This window comes from Lepus europaeus, chromosome 19, assembly GCF_033115175.1.
Source record: "Lepus europaeus isolate LE1 chromosome 19, mLepTim1.pri, whole genome shotgun sequence".
NCBI classification, from domain to species: domain Eukaryota; kingdom Metazoa; phylum Chordata; class Mammalia; order Lagomorpha; family Leporidae; genus Lepus; species Lepus europaeus.
The window spans coordinates 56,133,017-56,150,060 of NC_084845.1; the positions used below are offsets into that span (position 1 = coordinate 56,133,017).

Here is a 17,044-nt window from a genome sequence, read left to right on the forward strand (position 1 = left end):
TGTTTTCTTTACTTCTGCCAACCACAAAGTAGAACATTTGAGACAGATACGAGATTTGAAAGGATGATACAAGGAATCCCTTGGAACTCTCCTCCGGCCCTAACAATCAGTAGCACTGTGTTTCATCTGTCCTCCTACTTCTCAGTAGGGGCTGCTGAACTTCATAGCAAATCCCATATCGTTTGCCCCATAAATGCATCGCCTATGTATCTAACAGGTGAAATTAAAAGCAAAAACGAAAACACAAAAACGGGGCAGGCATTTGGCACAGCCATTCAGGTGCTGTTTGGGATGCCCACACCCCCTGGTAGGGGGCCTGGTTTGAGTCCCGACTCCACTGTCCATTGCAGCTTCCTGCCAGCACACATCCTGATGTGTACGCTGCTGGCTTCCATCTGGCCCAGCCCTGGCTGCGGTAGTCGATTGGCGGGTGTACCAGTGTGTGAAAGACCAATCGGTGATCTCTCTCTCCGCTTTTCAAATAAATAAAATAAAAATTTAAAAATAGCAACACTATTATCCCACCCAACACAACATTTCCTAAGTCATACCATATTCAACCCCTATTCCAAGGTCCTCATTTGTCCTAAATATATGTTTTTATGCCTGATTTGTTTGAATCAGATTCAAATCCAAGGTCAACACTTTTGGCTGATAAGCAGGGTCTTTGGAAAGTTCCTGGGCAATGTGATTAAGAAAAAGCTTTACAAGGATTTCAAAATTGTTTTGTATCAAAATGTGTCTTCTAACTCCATGAACTTTTCGAAGAACCTGTGTAAGTCTTCTGAGTCCCTCTTGTGTTTAATTTCTTATTTTTTTTTTCTTATTTTATTTGGTGAAGAACCTAGGCATTTGTCCTGTAGAATTTCCTTTATTTTGAATGTGGCTGATTGTGACCCTGTGGTGTGATGTCACACTTTCCTCTATCCCTTGTCTTTCCTGTAAACTGGTAGAAAATGGAGGCTGGTTATATCCAAGTTGATTTTTAACCTTGTATAGTTTACACACATTGGGCTGCACACTTCTCAGGGATAGTCTGCTTAGTTGTTTATTATTATTATTATTTAAAGATTTATTTCATTTATTTGAAAGGCAGGGTGACAGAGAGAGGGAGAGTCAAAAGAGATCTTCCATCTGCTGGTTCACTCCTCAAATGGCTAAAATGGCTATGGCTAGTCCAGGCTGAAGCCAGGAACCTGAAGCTGTCCTGGTCTCCCACATGGGTGCACTTGGGCCATCCTCCACTGCTTTCTCAGGTGCATTAGCAGGGACTGGATCAGAAGTGAAGTAGCTAGCACTCGACCTGGTTCTCTGGTATGGGACGCTGACGCTGCAAGCGGCAGAGTCGCCTGCTGCACCAGAACAGGGGCTCAGTCCACTTAGTTTTGAAAAGTGTGTATCACGATTAGAAAACTTCCATCACCCTAGGAAGTTCTTTGTTTTTTTGATCACTTCTGTGTGGGGAATTAAGGTTTGCCTAAGCACAGAAGCGGTTTCTTATTTTCTGTTGCTCCACCTGGCCCATGGGTGTTTTAGGACCTACTTTGGAAAGTTTGCAGTGTGGAGAGTCCTGCTTTTGTCTGAACCAACTCCTCTTCTTACAGCCATGCAGTGTGTTTTTGTTGGCACTTTGTATCGGGGTAGTTCCGGTTGCAACTAACAAAAATTGTTACCCAACTTGGCTTAAATAGTGAAGGGAATTTATTGGCTCATGTGAGTGAAAATTCTAGATATGAATCCTGATTTCAAGTAAAGCTGGGTTCAGTGGCTTGACAGTGTTACCAGGCAGCTGGTTTTTCCCTTGTTGTTCTGCTCTGCCATCCCGTGGGTCCAGAGTGATAGCCACGACCCCCAGGACTGTGTCCTTCTCAAGCACCCTCAGCAGGGATGAGAAGCTCCGTTCTCTCGTCTTTCCTAGAGCTCCTTGCCAGAATCCTGAGGCCGCCCTCATTGGCCCAGTGTCGGCTGCATGCCTACTCCTGGGTTAGTGAGCCCTGCAGCTCTAGGACTGGGAACAGCAGCAGCTGCCCAGGAACCACAGGTCCCACGAATGGAAATCAGGAGCTGGTAGCAGGGAAGGCTTGGTTACTGCAGAGGCAACCACAAGTCTGCCCTAATCATGGAAGCCCCAGAAGCTTCTGTGATTGGGGCGTATCTGGCTGAGCCTCCCAGAGCAGCTAAGTCCCTGGCCACACACCACAGTTTGGCTCCCTCCCAGCCCCTCCTTATTAGCCAGCCTGAGATTTTTCTAGAATTTGGGGAGAGGCAGAGTGGGCATCCAGGTCACTATATTAATCTGAACTTTGTGTTTCCAGCTGGGAAAAACGCACAGACCCCCGAGGCAGGTTTTACTACGTGGATCACAACACACGGACCACCACGTGGCAGCGCCCCACAGCCGAGTATGTGCGGAGCTACGAGCAGTGGCAGTCTCAGCGCAGTCAGCTCCAGGGGGCCATGCAGCACTTCAGCCAAAGATTCCTCTACCAGGTGAGCGCTGGGCCTGCCAGGAAGGAGGCGGCGTGCGGAGCAGGGAGATGGGTGGCTGCAGACGTCAGTGCCCTGACCCTGGAGATTTTACTCTTCCCAGTGAAATTCCTCCAGTGTTTGCAACTTGGTGACTCCATGTGCAGCCCCTGCGTGTGAGAAATCAGCGGGTTGGCAAAGGAACTCACCCTTTCTTCCAACACTAGCTCGCCTGCCTGCCTGCCTGCCTTCTTTCCTTTCTCTTTTCCCTCCCTCCTTCCCTCCCTCCCTCCCTCCCTCCCTCCCTTCCTTCCTTCCATCTTTCCTTCCTTTGAAAGAGTTATAGGGGGTGGGGGGGAGACAGAAGGAGATACCTTCTGTCTGCTGGTTTACTGCCCAGACAGTCGCAATGCCCAGGGCTGGGCCAGGCTGAAGCCAGGAGCCAAAAGCTTCATCTGGGTCTCCCACATGAGTGGCAGGGGCCCAAGGACAGGAATTGGCACCCAAATAGGATGTTAGCATCACAGGTGGCAGCTTTACCTGCTGTGCCACAACGACAGCCCCACAGTGGCTCACTTTTTTGTCCCCTCCACTTGAGTCCATCCTCGCTGACTTGAAACCTGAAGGTTAGTTTTGATGTTTCCCTTCAGTCTCACCTTTCCAATTCAGTGCAGTTGCCCACATCTTCTCTTGCCATTGCTGCTACTGTTTTTATTTATTTATTTATTTTTAAATTTTTTATCTGTCTTACCTGACAGGTTCTTAGAGTTGGAGGATCTCTAAAGCTGCCTCTTACTCAGGAGTTGACACATGACAGCCTGTGGGCCAAAGTGGACCACTGTCTAATTTTGTCAGTAGAGTTTTTTGAGACACAGGCATGCCTGGTAGTTCAGGTATTAACTGTGAGTGCCTTCATGCTGCCGCAGTAGAGTTGAGTGCTCACAACAGAGATCTTACGGCCTGGAAAGGCTAAAATATGTCCTGTCTGACCCTGCATAGATAACGCTAACCCTGGTCTAAGTCAGCCTCCTCCTGTCTGATCTTGACTTTGCCCTGCCCCCTCTCACCTGAGTGGTTGTGGCAGTTGCTGCGATTCCCTTTCTTCCAACCTGCTCTGTGGTTCCCAGCACAGCAGCCTTCAGGTGTGAACTGTCATTGCCTCATCCTGCTGGCTTAAAACCACCCATGGTGGTTACCTGCAGAGTAACATTTAAACTCTGTGCTCTAGAATTGAGGGACCTCTGGTCCCAAGCTCACTCAGTCTCCCATCCTGTGTCCCTTCAGGATCCCTGCCAACCCCGCTTCCTGGAGTATTCCTCTGGTTTTAGTCTCCTCCAGTGCCTTGGAGCTGGGCAGAGCACCCTGCAAGGCCCCTTTGGGGCTCTGATTGCTTTTTCCCAGAGCACCTGGAGCAGGAAGGTTGGGACCTGCAGTGCAGCCAGCACAGGAGGAAGTGTGTTAGGGTAAGGCTGTGTTTTGGGGAAGTGTTTTGAGCTGGACTGTGATTTTTAGTCACCTTGTATAACGTTGTTTCCGTGAAGTTAACTTTAACCCCAAAACCCACTTCTAGGTTGGATACCACCCTAGCTGCAGGCTCAGAAAATCTTTACGTCTGTTTAATCGAGTAGCGTTCATTCTCACTGTTGGCTCTTTTCTTCACTCATGCAAAGCAGAAGCTGCATCATCAGCCATGGCCGTTGTAATGTCTCCCTTAGCTAGCTCATCCCATCTTCTGTCTCTGGGGGCTGGCCGCTCGTCACAAAGTGAGGAAGTAGAGGAGGACCCCGGGTTTCTTGGAATGGATGAGCAGGAACTGTGGTGGTGTTTAGCACGTGAAGTTGTCTTCAGCGTCAGCTGCCATGTCTGTCTACAGCCATGCCCCCGTGGTCTTGTCCGCTGCGGCATCATGTGTGTTCTCACACCAGGCTTCTCACCCCACAGGCCCTTCCCACATGCCTGGCATACTGTTCTGGCATGTCTCATAAGTGAGCAGGATACAGTCATTGTCACAAAGATTGTTATCCTCCGGCTGGGCCTCAAAGACTGTGCCTGCTGTTTTCTGGGGCGGCCATGGCTGCAAACCTGCAAAAGTCTGGGGTGTCTTTCTTCTTTGATCTGTCTGTCCTTGGGCTTAGAGCACACACTTTAGGAGTTCACAGTGTTGTCTTCTTGATTATGCAACTTCTCTAACTTAAAAAAAAAAAAAAAGAAAAGAAAACTCCAGGAATGGCCCACACCCCCTATCAGAGTGCCAGTTCAAGTCCTGGTTGCTCTGCTTCCCATCCAGATCGCTGACGTGCCTGGGAGGGAGCAGAAAGATGGGCCAAGTGCTTTGGTCTCTGCCACCCACATGGGAAACCTGGATGGAATTCCTGCTCCTGGCTCCTGCCTGGTCCAGCCTTTGTTGTGGGCATTTGGGGAGTGAACCAGCAGATGGAAGATCACTGTCTCCCCTTCTCTCTCTGTCCCTCTGCCTCTGAAATAAATAGTAAACAAATCTTTAAAGAAAACAATCCACCAAAGTAGTCTGTTTTTCTCTTCTACTGTGCACCAAGCGGATTCTGTGGCTGCCTGAGATCTTTGTTGTGAGAAAGGGAAGATTGGTGGATTTGGGCTCCCATGTCTGCTTTGGGCTTTTGCAGTGGCGCTTCTCTCCGGCCTCTCTCCTGTTAGCATCGTCATTCCAGGCTCACGGAGGTAGAACTTGGATTTGGAGTTCCCTAGGAGTCAAACTTGAACACTAAAAACGTTTTCCTTGTGAGTTCTCTAAGGGGGTTCTGCATGGAGGGGATGCTTATCATTCCTCCATGAAACAAGACTCACATTAAAAAATTGGAAAAATGGGTAGGACCTTTTTTTTTTTTTTTTTTTTTTTTTGTCTGTCTTCAATGTCACTCTGTTGATTTTCCCCCCCTGCTTCGGGTTTGGTTTCCCTCTGTTTGCTGTGGTGCCATGTCCTGGTTACAAGTAAGAAGGGTTGCTTTCATGGAGCTATTTTGGGGTTTGGCTTTGGCCCAGGGTTTGATTCGGAAGACTTAAGCGCCCATACCCTACGAGCGGCTCCCTCCTCCTCTCACCGTGTTCAACGGAGACCTTGTTCTTGTCTGCACTGCGGAGAACATGAAATCCAGGGTGGGACGGGAACCCAGGGGACCCGAGCGCAGCCTCCTGCCACCCCTCCCTGCCGGCGGCCGCCGCACACCTTTTCCAGTTTCTCTCAGTTGTTCCACTGGTCCCTGACGTGGTTTGCTTCCCCTGCGCCCTGCTGTGCCTGTCGCTAGCGATCACCCCCAGGTTTCTGGCTGTTTGCTTCACTCTTGCTGTTTCCTTTTGCCCTCTGTTTCATGTTCCTGCCATGGTTCGCTGAAGATGCCTGGCCCAGTACTGCAGCTCGTGCCATCGGGACAGGGCCCGTCTGGCGGCCTGCGATTCCGTGGCACCTCTCCCCAGCATCCCCACTTTGTTCCTCCCCTAACTAGGGGAGGTAGCCGGGGCCGCAGGACTGAAGCCCACACACCACGTTGAAGCTCCTGCCCTGGGGACTCCATGTAGAGTTACCCAGAAACACACACTCATCTCGTATTCTGCCAGGAGCCCCTGGGGCCGAGTCCTCAAGCACCTGGGTTTTGTTCTGGGCCCTTCAGGTGCCTCCTGGAACACACGGCGCCCGCCTTCCGCGCTGCACCCTCTGTGCCCTTCCCAGAACCTTTGGTGCCCTCAGCTGTATTTGCTAGACATTCTTTATTTCTGAGTTTGTGTCTTAAAATATTGCTGGAACGTTGTGCTTAGTCCCTGAGGGACTTGAACTACACGAGCGCGCTGGCTCCTGGCCTGCACCCCGCTCCCCGGCCCGGGGACGCTACCAGGGAAGTGACTGAGCAGCACTCCTCTCGGTTCCAGTCCTCGAGGGTGCACCTCGTCTCTGTGCTGCCTGTCTCCGGGAGTCTCTCGGCCACAGTTCCCTCTCCCCTCGTCTGATGCCCTTGTGCCGGGGCTCCACGCAGGCCCTAGGCAAGGGATTTCATCCAGGGCAAGGGTGGTAGAAGAGAGGAGAGGTTGGTCGGCTCACTGGGGATGCGGGGTTGGGAGCTTTTGGTTTTCTTGCCACGAAGTGTAGCTTTTATGTTTTGTTTCTCCCTGGCTTCTGTTCACTTCCTTCCTTCTGGCTTTTTTTTTTTTTTTTTCCTTTTCTTTTCTTGCTTATTTTTCAATGTAGGGACAAAGTAGCCAAGGGCTTCACTTTAACCTTGGTAAGAAGTAAATCCTTGCAAGTGTCGGTGTCTGTCGATTCTTGTTTTGTGTGCTTCACGTGGTGTCTTTTTTTTTTTTTTTTTTTTTTTGACAGGCAGAGTGGACAGTGAGAGAGAGAGAGAGAGAGAGAGACAGAGAAAGATCTTCCTTTGCCGTTGGTTCACCCTCCAATGGCCGCCGCGGCTGGCGTGCTGTGACTGGCGCACTGCGCTGATCCGAAGGCAGGAGCCAGGTGCTTCTCCTGGTCTCTCATCGAGTGCAGGGCCCAAGCACTTGGGCCATCCTCCACTGCACTCCCGGGCCACAGCAGAGAGCTGGACTGGAAGAGGGGCAACCGGGACTAGAACCCGGTGTGCTGGCACTGCTAGGCAGAGGATTAGCCTGTTGAGCCACGGCGCCGGTTCACGTGTTGTCTTTGATCATCTATATTTGGTTCCTCTCCTTTTCTATCTGCCTCCTTCTTTCTCCCCTTGTTACAATTTTGATGGGGGACAGAGTTTTGCCAGAATGAGATTTGGAGGATGCCAAGGAAATTAAAAAAAAAAAAAAATTTAATGGAAGAGAGCCGGGGCTGGTGTTGTGCCATGGTGTGTTATCCCCTATGGGCACTAGCTCCATACCTGGCTGCTCTGCTTCAGATCCAGCTCCCTGCTGATGCACCTGGGAAATCAGCAGAAGATGGCCCACGTGCTTGGGCCCCTGCTACCTATACAGGAGACCCAGATGGAGTTCTGAGTTCCTGCCTTCAGTTTGGCCTGGCCCAGCCCCTGGCTGTTGCAGCCATTTGGGGAATGAACCAGCAGATGGACGATCTCTCTGTCTCTCTCTCTGTGTAACTCTACCTTTGAAATAAATAAATATTTAAAAAAACAAAGGAAGAAAGAGAGCCAACATTGTGTGTAGTTTCAAATATTAAATAAAAATTCAAGGATTATAGGGCTTATAAGTGTTTTTAGTTCCCAGTTCAAAGATGGTCATGGAGGCAGTCAGGACAGACCTTTTGGTCTATTGATTTGTAGAGTTTGACCAAGACGATTGTAAACCCACTGATGCCCTGAATGCTTGATAGATTATCTGTTTATTCCAGAAAGAAGAAAAAAAGACTGAAAGATGGGGCCGTTGCTGTGGCTCACTTGGTTAATGCTCCACCTGTGGCGCCGGCATCCCATATGGGCGCCAGGTTCTAGTCCCAGTTGCTCCTCTTCCAGTCCAACTCTGTGCTGTGGCCTGGGAGGGCAGTGGAGGATGGCCCAAGTGCTTGGGCCCCTGCACCCACATGGGAGACCAGGAGGAAGCACCTGGCTCCTGGCTTCAGATCGGCGCAGCACCGGCCATAGCGACCATTTGGGGGATGAACCAGTGGAAAGGAATACGTTTCTCTCTGTTTCTCTCTCTCACTGTCTAACTCTGCCTGTCAAAAAAAAAAAAAAAAAAATTCCTTTTGCAACACTGGCATCCCAAGTCAGAGCTTGTCCTGGCTGCTTTGCTTCCAATCTAGCTCCCTGCTAATGTGCCTGGGAAAGCAGCAGATGATGACCCAAGAACTTGGGCCACTGCCATCCACATGCAAGACCTGGATGGGGTTCCAGGCTTTTAATTTTGGCCTGACCCCGCCCTGGATGCTGCAGCCATTTGGCGAGTGAACCAGTAGAGGAAAGGTCTCTTGTCTGTCTTTGTCTCTCTCTTTCTCCCTCTATAACTCTGCCTTTCAAATAGATAAATACGTCTTTAAGAAAAAATAACCTTGTGCACAGTTCTCTTTTCCAAGGTCAATTGCTGTAGCTCAGTCCTTACCTACTACATTCTCTTTGGCTTCATTATTTTGAAATACGCATGTGTTTGTGTCCCTTTATTTGCTTCTGGTGCTAGTGTTTTTGTAGCTATAGTTGGCATAGATTAGCTACACAACAAAGGTAGAGGAATCTGTCCACACACACACACACGCACACGCACACAGACTGCTGTGAATCTGGGGGGCCTTTACCAGGAAGAATCAGACAGACCTGCCTGGCGATGGAGACACCAAGCCCATCCTTGAGATGAACGGTAACGTACCCTGACTAGAGGCCGGGTCTCCCACCTTGGTGCCACTGCATTAGGTGTGGGCAGGAGGCGCTGGGCTGAAAGGGGGCTCTGTCCCCTCACCAAGCCTGGGGTTCCAAGACTTAACCGTCTTTGTTGGCACTGGTGTGGAAGAGGAGCCTGTGTTGCCACCTTGGAGAGAAAGTTTCTCTGTCCTTCCAGTTGGGGGTGGAGGGAGGCTGTGTGGGGGTGGGGGGGTGGGGGGTCCCTGGCAGTTGGGCTCCACCAGTGTTTGCTCAAGCCTAAACTGAGTTCCATTCATGGGCCTGCCCGTGTGTGGCTCCGGCACCCTCAGGCGGGGCCGGCCCAGCAGCCTCAAGTCTGCATTTAAAACTTGATCCCCTAATATGACGATTAAATTTTAGTAAGTGAAATAAAAATGCTTCAGGAAAAAAAAAAAGCCACCAGCCCGGAACGAGTGAAGGAGCAGAACAATGCTTGTTTTATGGAAGCGGCGGTTTCTGACAGCAGCCCCTTCCCCGCAGGCTGCGAGAGCTCTCGGTCCCCTGCAGCCCTTCCCCTGGGACCCAGCGGCAGAATTAGGCTGCAGGGGGATTCTAGTGTAAACAGTGACCCTGGAGTCCTGGAGCCTGTTCCCCCCTTCTTTCTCCTTCTCCCCTTCTCTCTCGCCACCCAGCCCCCAGCCCCACCTCCCCAGACAGGCAAACAGAGAACACTGAGCGACTTCAGGTTCAGGCGAGGGGGGGAGAATAAAGGTGCTTTGTGCAGGGGAAGGCAAACAGGCCTGGGGGAGGTGAGGGGCCCGGGGCATGAATGTGCCCTCAGTCTGGGTGGGTGCTGCACAGGAGGGAGGGAGGAGGCCCGGCCCCCGCCAGGAAGCTCTGGGCGTGGGCCGGGCTTGTGGGAATGATTTCATTGGAAAGGCCTGCGATATTTTCCCCCTCCCGTGTGTGGTTCTTGGAGAAAGTTGGAGGTGGTGGTGATTTCAGTCGCCTTGGCCGCGCGAGCAGGAGCTGAGCAGAGGCCCTCAGCTGCTGGCTGCACAGCCCTGCTCCCGAGCCCGGCCGCCATGCCTGGGCCGGCTGCTGCCTCGGCTGCCCGGGCCTACCGTCCTGCACAGACCTCTTTCTCCCGCTCGCTCCGCCCTTCCCTAAAGTCCGGGCCCTCTGTGCACAGGTTCCTATTTGGGTTTTCTACCTTTTTTTTTTTTTTTTTTTAAACAAGACTTTTGAGAGGAGCAGATGCCACCTACGGCCTGCTGCACCCCCCACAAAGCCCTAACGTGGAAACGCGTAGTTGGTGTTTTTATTTTTATCCATTTATTTTTAACCAGTGGCTTTTTTTAACCTCTGTGTTCTGCTGTTTCTTGTGTTTAGTCTTCGAGCGCTTCGATTGACCATGATCCCCTGGGCCCCCTCCCTCCTGGCTGGGGTAAGTACGGAGCTCAGTGCCTGGACGCTGGCCGCCACTCTGGCCTCTTCTCCCGCATGGCTCCCTCCCTCCCTCCCGTGTCTCGCTTGCCTGTTCGCTTCTCTGCAGCCCACTCTAGGGATGCCCAGCCAGGGCGGCGGCCCGTGGTGGACCCGGGAGGTTGCGATGGACATTGAGCTCCCCCAGGCCACCGTGGCGTTTACCTGGCACAGCTGTAGGAGAGTGACCCCAAGACAGGCACACCCAACCTGCTGTGGGGCCACGCGCCAGGCTCTTGAGTTTCAAGGTGTCTACTCAGTAATCCGTCCTGTTACTCGGAGATTTTGACTCTGATTCCCAAATGGGTTTGTTTCGGCTGGGACTGTGCGGTTGGCAGGAGCTACCCTAATAGCCCTTGTTTGCAGCTGAGATGTCGGAGGGTTGCAGCTCGTTTTGAGTAGCGGAAGCCTTTTTGTCTGTAGCACGCAGGGAAGAGGCCACAGGGAAGCAGAGGAGGGAGTAGAGCCCTCTGAAAGTGCACCACTGCGAGTCGCGGCGCCACGCCGGGGGCTCCTTGCCGCGGCGGCCACCTCTTAGAGTCCCAGTCCTAGGTGCTTAGGTGTCATCCGCCCACGGTGCCTGAAGGGCTGGGCACCCATGACTCAGGAGAGATCGTGGTCTTTATGGCTGTCCTGAGAAGAGGCGGTGTGTACACGGGGGCCATCAGAGGTGGTGAGATGTGGCACAGCCTGCAGCTCTGAGCCGGGCCGGGATTTTGTTGTTGTTGTTTAATCTTGCAAGAGCCCCTGGGAGCCAGAGGGCAGTTTTCAAAGGACTCAGCATGTGCTGGGTTTGATTTATTGGTTGAGCCAGGAGAAGACAGGAGACGTTGTCTTGGTGGTGTTCACAGGCGGCTTGAGCCTGGCTGGAGCATCTCTGAGCAGCAGAGGTGGGGAAGTGTGTGAGCTGAGGATGGATCGACGGGCATAGCCTGGGGAAGCACGTGATCTTGGAGCAGAAGCCGCTGCTCCCGGGTAGGAACTGAAGACATTGTGTCAACCCCCGTGGACCTGCTTGGTGTCAGGTGGTGAATTGCCACTGTATTCCAAAGTGCTCAAGGGACCTTCTTGTTCTTCCAGTGCAAAATATCAGTCCATGAGGCTTCTACATGCTTCTGGACTTCTGTCTAGGGAATCCCTATGCACATAGATGGCCTTGCCTGGCTTCTCGGGCCCATGAGAGCCCGTAGGTACCTTGGAGATTAGTAGTAAGTCAAATGTAAGAGGGTAAACACTTGGGATCGCTACCTAAACCAGGCATGGGGAAAGCATGTCGGGTTAAACAAGAATCTGTTATGCCATTTGGTAGTCAGTGACCTAAAACTGGGGGACCAGAGTTTGTTTCTGGTTCTGTAGAAGCAGGCAGTGTAGCCCGGTCAAGTGAGTTTATTTCGGTGCCAGTTCTGAACGATGGTCACCAAGTAAGAGCTGCTAAAGAGTCTGGAAAACAACTCCCAGATGCTCAGAGGGAAAATATTTGAGATGGGAATAGGGAAGCCATAAGCCGAATCACCGCCGTTTGCCAGCGATCGGAAAAGACCCAGAAGACTGTACTGTCGCACAGCTGGGAAACAGAACTCTCTGCCCAAAGGCCGGGGGCTTTCCTCTGTGTTGCTTTTCCAGGACTGTGGGGGAGGCTGCCTCCCCAGGGATGGGAAAAGACGAGCAGGAAGGGCAGCGGAGCCAAAGGAGCCGGCAATGGCGGCGAACATGCTGTCGGTCTGCCGGTGTTCCTCCGGCACTCAGCTCCTGGGACCCACGGTTGTCCCAGGCACTGCCGTGGGAGCTGGGATGCCTCAGGTTTAGATCCGTCTGCTGCTGCTCGCTCGTGGCTAAATCCGCCCCGGCCCGCCTGCTCCTGAAAGCGAGGTTGAGCTCGGCACTCTGGAGACTGTCCCAGCTCCCGCAGGCAGCTCTGTGGGCCAGGAGAGGTGTCATGGCAGCATTTGTGCAGTGCCAGGAAAATGGCCCAGGGCTTGCACAGCCGGGCCAGACCCCCGCTAGGCTCCCCTTCAGCCCTCAGCAGAGCGGCCCTAGAGCGTGCAGTTCAGAGCAGTGGCTCCCGGGCGGGCAGGGACCCTCTTGGGCAGCTTCCCCCTGCAGGGCAGTTGCACGCCGCCTTGGCAGCTCTGCAGCAGCTCCCCGCACCTCCTGCGCTTCCTTGCCTCTGTTTTTATTTTTATGTTACTTGTTTTTCCAGCTTTATTAGAGTGTGATTGGTAAATAATGCTTGTGCTTGGGACATTCTAGTTGAGTTCTAGAGAGCAGGTAAGGCAGAGAGGGATCAGCCCTTGGCTTAGTGCTGGGAACGTTGCAGTCCGATTCTTGAGTGAGGGCCGCTGGTCCCCCACTTGTGCCCCTTAGCTTCTGGGGGTGATTGTCCGACTTCTTCCCTCACAGTTCACTGTGAAAGGGGCAGAACCATCCGCATCCCTTGTTTTCAGGATGGAAACAGATTTGAAGCCCAGGACTTTCCTGGAAAGGTGACCACCTTTGGGTCTGGGGCCTCGGCCCCTCGTTTTCTCTCCCACTAGAGTGGACGGACTACCCGCCTGCGCCAGCCTCGGGGTGGGGCAGGGCCTGGGGCTGAGGGCGTCCCTGCTGCCACAGCTGGATGCAATTATGCCTGGGTTCAGCCGGCTGCCCCCCTCCATGTTGCCACACTGCCCCCCTTCCTCCGACAAAGCAAACAACCAGAGAAGTGCAGGATTCTTCCCCCTACCAGCACCATTCCCTTGCATTGTGTGTGTCCGTGCCCCTGCCCCAACCCCAAGCGGGGAAGGACCGTTCTGTGCTGTCTCCCAGTGGCCGGGTCCACTTCTCCAGCAGGCTGGTGTCGGACAGGAAAGCAGACGCAGCACCCAGGAGCTGGGGCTGTGGGAATGGCCCCAGCTCAAGCTGCTGGATTTTAATTGTTCTCTCCTTTCTTCTCCCATGGCAGAGAAGAGACAGGACAATGGCCGGGTGTATTACGTGAACCATAATACACGCACGACCCAGTGGGAAGACCCTCGGACCCAGGGGTAAGGGTTTTGGGAATGCAGGGGTCTGGGCTGGGCCTGTGTGCAGCTCCAGCATTGGCCAAGTGGCCTTGGACCACATTTGTCCTGCAGGGCTCATTTGACCTTTAGCCACACACATTTCCCCATCTAGTGTCTGAGAGCTTGAAAGTGGCCCCTGAAGTAGACCTTCCTGCAGGCGGTTGTCGCTGCTCTGTATGCCGCTGGTACTGGCTGCTGAGAACCTGATCACAGAGGTTGTGGGCACGTCCAGCCAGCACCGCCAACATGCAGGGCCTGGGCACTCAGCCACTGCCGTCCACCCAGGGCTGGAGTTTTGGCCTTGGGATAGAAAATGGCTTCTTTATACCCATGACTTGGGTCATGCCAGGTGCATATCCTCAAGCCCCCTCGCACCCCCAAGGGCTGTGTAGCACTGGGTGAAAGCAGAGACCCTGGCCTCCTGTGCACTGGGGCCCGGAACGTGGGGCCTGGCCTTCACCCCGGCCCTCCTGTGTTTGCAGGATGATCCAGGAGCCAGCCCTGCCGCCGGGCTGGGAGATGAAGTACACCAGTGAGGGCGTGCGGTACTTCGTGGACCACAACACCCGCACCACCACCTTTAAGGATCCTCGGCCAGGGTTTGAGTCGGGGTAAGGATGTCAGGACACCCAGCAGTGTCCCATCAGCACGGGCTCCGGGAGGCCCACTGCTGGACGGAGGGGGGACCCGTGGACGTGCTCTGCTGCTTACTGCCCCCTAGCGGCCAGTGCTCATGGCAAGCCGAAGGCCGCAGGCAGGAAGGGCTCTCCCCGCCTTTGGCTGCCTGGTGTTTCTGTCAGAGCAGGAGTCTGTTTCCGGATTCTGGTTTTTGGCTTTTCAGAGGCCTCACTGGCAGTCCCTTCTCTCCTATTCCTTACTCCTCACCTTTAAGTTAACACGGCATCAGCTTTCCTGGGGCTAATGGAGACAGGTCGCTCAGTTCTCGAGAGCTCACCTGGCTTCCGGAACACCTTTCCTTTCCCAGGACGAAGCAAGGCTCCCCTGGTGCCTACGACCGAAGCTTCCGGTGGAAGTATCACCAGTTCCGCTTCCTCTGCCACGTGAGTTGTGCTCCCGGGACTCCCGCGGCAGGTGGGGGCATCGAGTCACTTCAGCCTCCTTCCCCAGCCCAGCGTGGGCACGGGACTGCGCATGTGCCACCACAGCTGGTTGTCCCCATGGGGCCAGGCTCTCACGCGACAGCCTCGGGGTCGGGGCCACCTACCCTGGCAGGTGCGCACCAGGTAGGCCGGTCACCTGGAGGCCTCAGTTTGCGGCGTTCTCCTCTCTTCCCAGTCCAATGCCCTGCCCAGCCACGTGAAGATCAGCGTCTCCAGGCAGACCCTTTTTGAGGATTCTTTCCAGCAGGTTAGAGAATCAGCACGGTGCCCAGGTTATGACCATGAGCCTGGGGGGCCGTGTCTGTGGAGGGGGCGGGCCTGAGGTCCCTCCTACCCCTTCCTGCCGTGGAAGGGTGAGTGGCAGGCGGGCCGCGATGCTCTGTCTCCCCAGATCATGAACATGAAGCCCTACGACCTGCGCCGCCGGCTCTACATCATCATGCGTGGCGAGGAGGGCCTGGACTATGGAGGCATCGCCAGGTGAGCTCAGGCGTTGCCACCACCCTGGCTCCCAGCCGGCAGCTTCCCTCGTTCAGATTCATTCCCACGGTGGGTGTGGGGATGACAAGCACCTAATCCCCAAGGCCAGTCCAGATGGGCACTGGGTGAAGCTGGGTCCTGGAGTCCCCTGCTGGGCCGGGTGTTAACACTTTGCATATCGGGTCCTGAGGAGGCTGGGGGTTTCAGGGCAGGGGCTCAGGGCAGTGGCTCTCTTAGGAACCAGTGTGACCTTGCTTCTATACATTACCCATCAGCCCAGCAGTGTCAGTGGGCAGTGGCTGAGCCCTGGGGCCACGGGACTGTCACCCCTCTGACCCCGGGCTTCACTTCCTTCTGAGGCACCAGGGCAGATGCTGTCAGTCATCCTGATGGGCGTGCCTGGGGGATGAGCCGTGTCACACTTGCACTCACAGGGCCTCGCTGGCTCCTCAGCTGCATGTCACGTGCATGGAGTCGCCGAACGTTGCCACAGTGTAGCTTGGCCGCAGCCTGTGCACCACAAAGTCCCCAGGCCCTCTGGGCAGAGGCTGCCTCGGATAGTGAGGCGGAAGGGCCCTGGCAGAGAGGAGGAGCGTCCTGGTGGCGGTGCGCTCTCGGCCTGGTGACCTCTCCCGGCGTGGGGATGTCTTTGCTGGGTGTTGGGTTCCTCGGCTCTGCGCCCCTGTTCGCTGCTGGCGTTGCCTTCTGCACCGGCCCCCGTGGACAGACTGCTCTTTCTCCTGTGGTGACCTCTCTCCAGGCTCTGCTTGGTGGGCTTCTGGTGTGGCTCCTGCCTGTGTGTCTCTCTCTCTGTGTCCTGCCAGTGGTTTTACCCTATGGTAGGTTACGTCATGCTGTTCTACCACAGGGTAGAACCACGGACAGGATACTGGGGCACCCTCTGCGTCGAAGGACTCCTCGTCTGCCCAGCCACACCCGCCCAGCAGCCGGGGACCGGCCCCCTGGGATGGCCCCTGCCAGCCTAGCCCAAGCCCAGAAGGACTCAGACTCTGGCTTGAGGCTTGTACTAGGATACGAATAGATGCTGAAGCGTGGGTGTTGGGTCTCCTGAGCGCCTGCGGTGTGGGGAAGGGAACGGTGGGGGGTCTGGAGTGCGGGAAGGGCAGAGTGCACGGGCGGTGAGGTTTCTGTGGTGCTGCTGCCAGGCTGGGGTCTGCAGACTGGAGGCAGCAGGGTTGCAGGGTCAGCCTGGTCAGGACGTGGGAACATGTTACCACGTAGTCAGTCGCGTTCTGCTGCCTGCTCGGCGAGGCTGCTGTTCATATGGCGCCTTTGCAGGAAGGTTGTCGTAATAAATGCGGGCATCTATGATACTCTCATATAGTGCCCTTGTGCAGTGCACAGCTCACACAACTGTGCCCGGGGGCCCAGGGTACAAGCTCCGAATGTTGGGATGTAAAGTCCTGGCATGCATTACCTGGGAGCCGCCAAGCCCATGGGCAGGTCTTCCTGAGCATCATCCTCAAGTGCTCACCGTCCTGGCTCCCATAGCTCTACGCCACTGGCTCACCTAGGTCTGTGCCATCCAGCTTTGTGCCCGGCTGTTCACGTCCGTTCTCCCGGCTCTGGTCACGTGTTTGCAGCCTTCCTGATCCACGACAGCAGAGTCGGCACGTCTGTGCAGGAGCCCAGGACAGATGTGTTATTCTTATTTCCTCCTTCCTCACAGAGAGTGGTTTTTCCTCCTGTCCCACGAGGTGCTCAACCCGATGTATTGTCTGTTTGAATATGCTGGGAAGAACAACTACTGCCTGCAGATCAACCCCGCCTCCTCCATCAACCCTGACCACCTTACCTACTTCCGCTTTATCGGCAGGTTCATCGCCATGGTAAGCAGGGCACCCTGGTCCCACCTTCCTCCTCCTGCTCAGGGGCCCCAGGCATCCGGAAAGGGCGGCCCCTGAGGAGGCTGGCCCCTGTGTGCCGGGCGGAAGTGCAGCTCTCCCAGCAGCCCCCCGTCCTGGCACCCACTCTCCAAACCTGAGCCCTCTCCTCACAGACCTCCTCACAATAAGATGCAGATGACTGGAGGGGGTTCTGGAGAAACCCGGCTTTCTCAGAGGCCCGCAGGGTCCTGAAGGGTTTCCCATGCTGATCGCGTAGGACTGGAGCTTCAGTGAACGTAAAGGTCCAGTGCAGAGGGCACTGGGGC

The 17,044-nt window shown here is 54.5% G+C and overlaps 1 protein-coding gene across 2 annotated transcripts in view; it reads left to right on the plus strand.

Moving 5' to 3' along the window:
• Positions 1-17,044, plus strand: part of WWP2 (WW domain containing E3 ubiquitin protein ligase 2) — a 150,774-nt gene that overhangs the window by 128,018 nt on the left and 5,712 nt on the right. The window contains exons 10-17 of one of the 2 annotated variants that reach the window (XM_062176412.1): positions 2,316-2,490; positions 10,137-10,191; positions 13,171-13,252; positions 13,753-13,881; positions 14,256-14,331; positions 14,567-14,638; positions 14,783-14,871; positions 16,562-16,721. In XM_062176412.1, the coding sequence (XP_062032396.1) occupies positions 2,316-2,490; positions 10,137-10,191; positions 13,171-13,252; positions 13,753-13,881; positions 14,256-14,331; positions 14,567-14,638; positions 14,783-14,871; positions 16,562-16,721 (838 nt within the window). Of the gene's footprint in view, positions 1-2,315; positions 2,491-9,813; positions 9,937-10,136; positions 10,192-13,170; positions 13,253-13,752; positions 13,882-14,255; positions 14,332-14,566; positions 14,639-14,782; positions 14,872-16,561; positions 16,722-17,044 lie in introns of those variants that run through there. The other variant, XM_062176413.1, reaches the window with a different exon arrangement.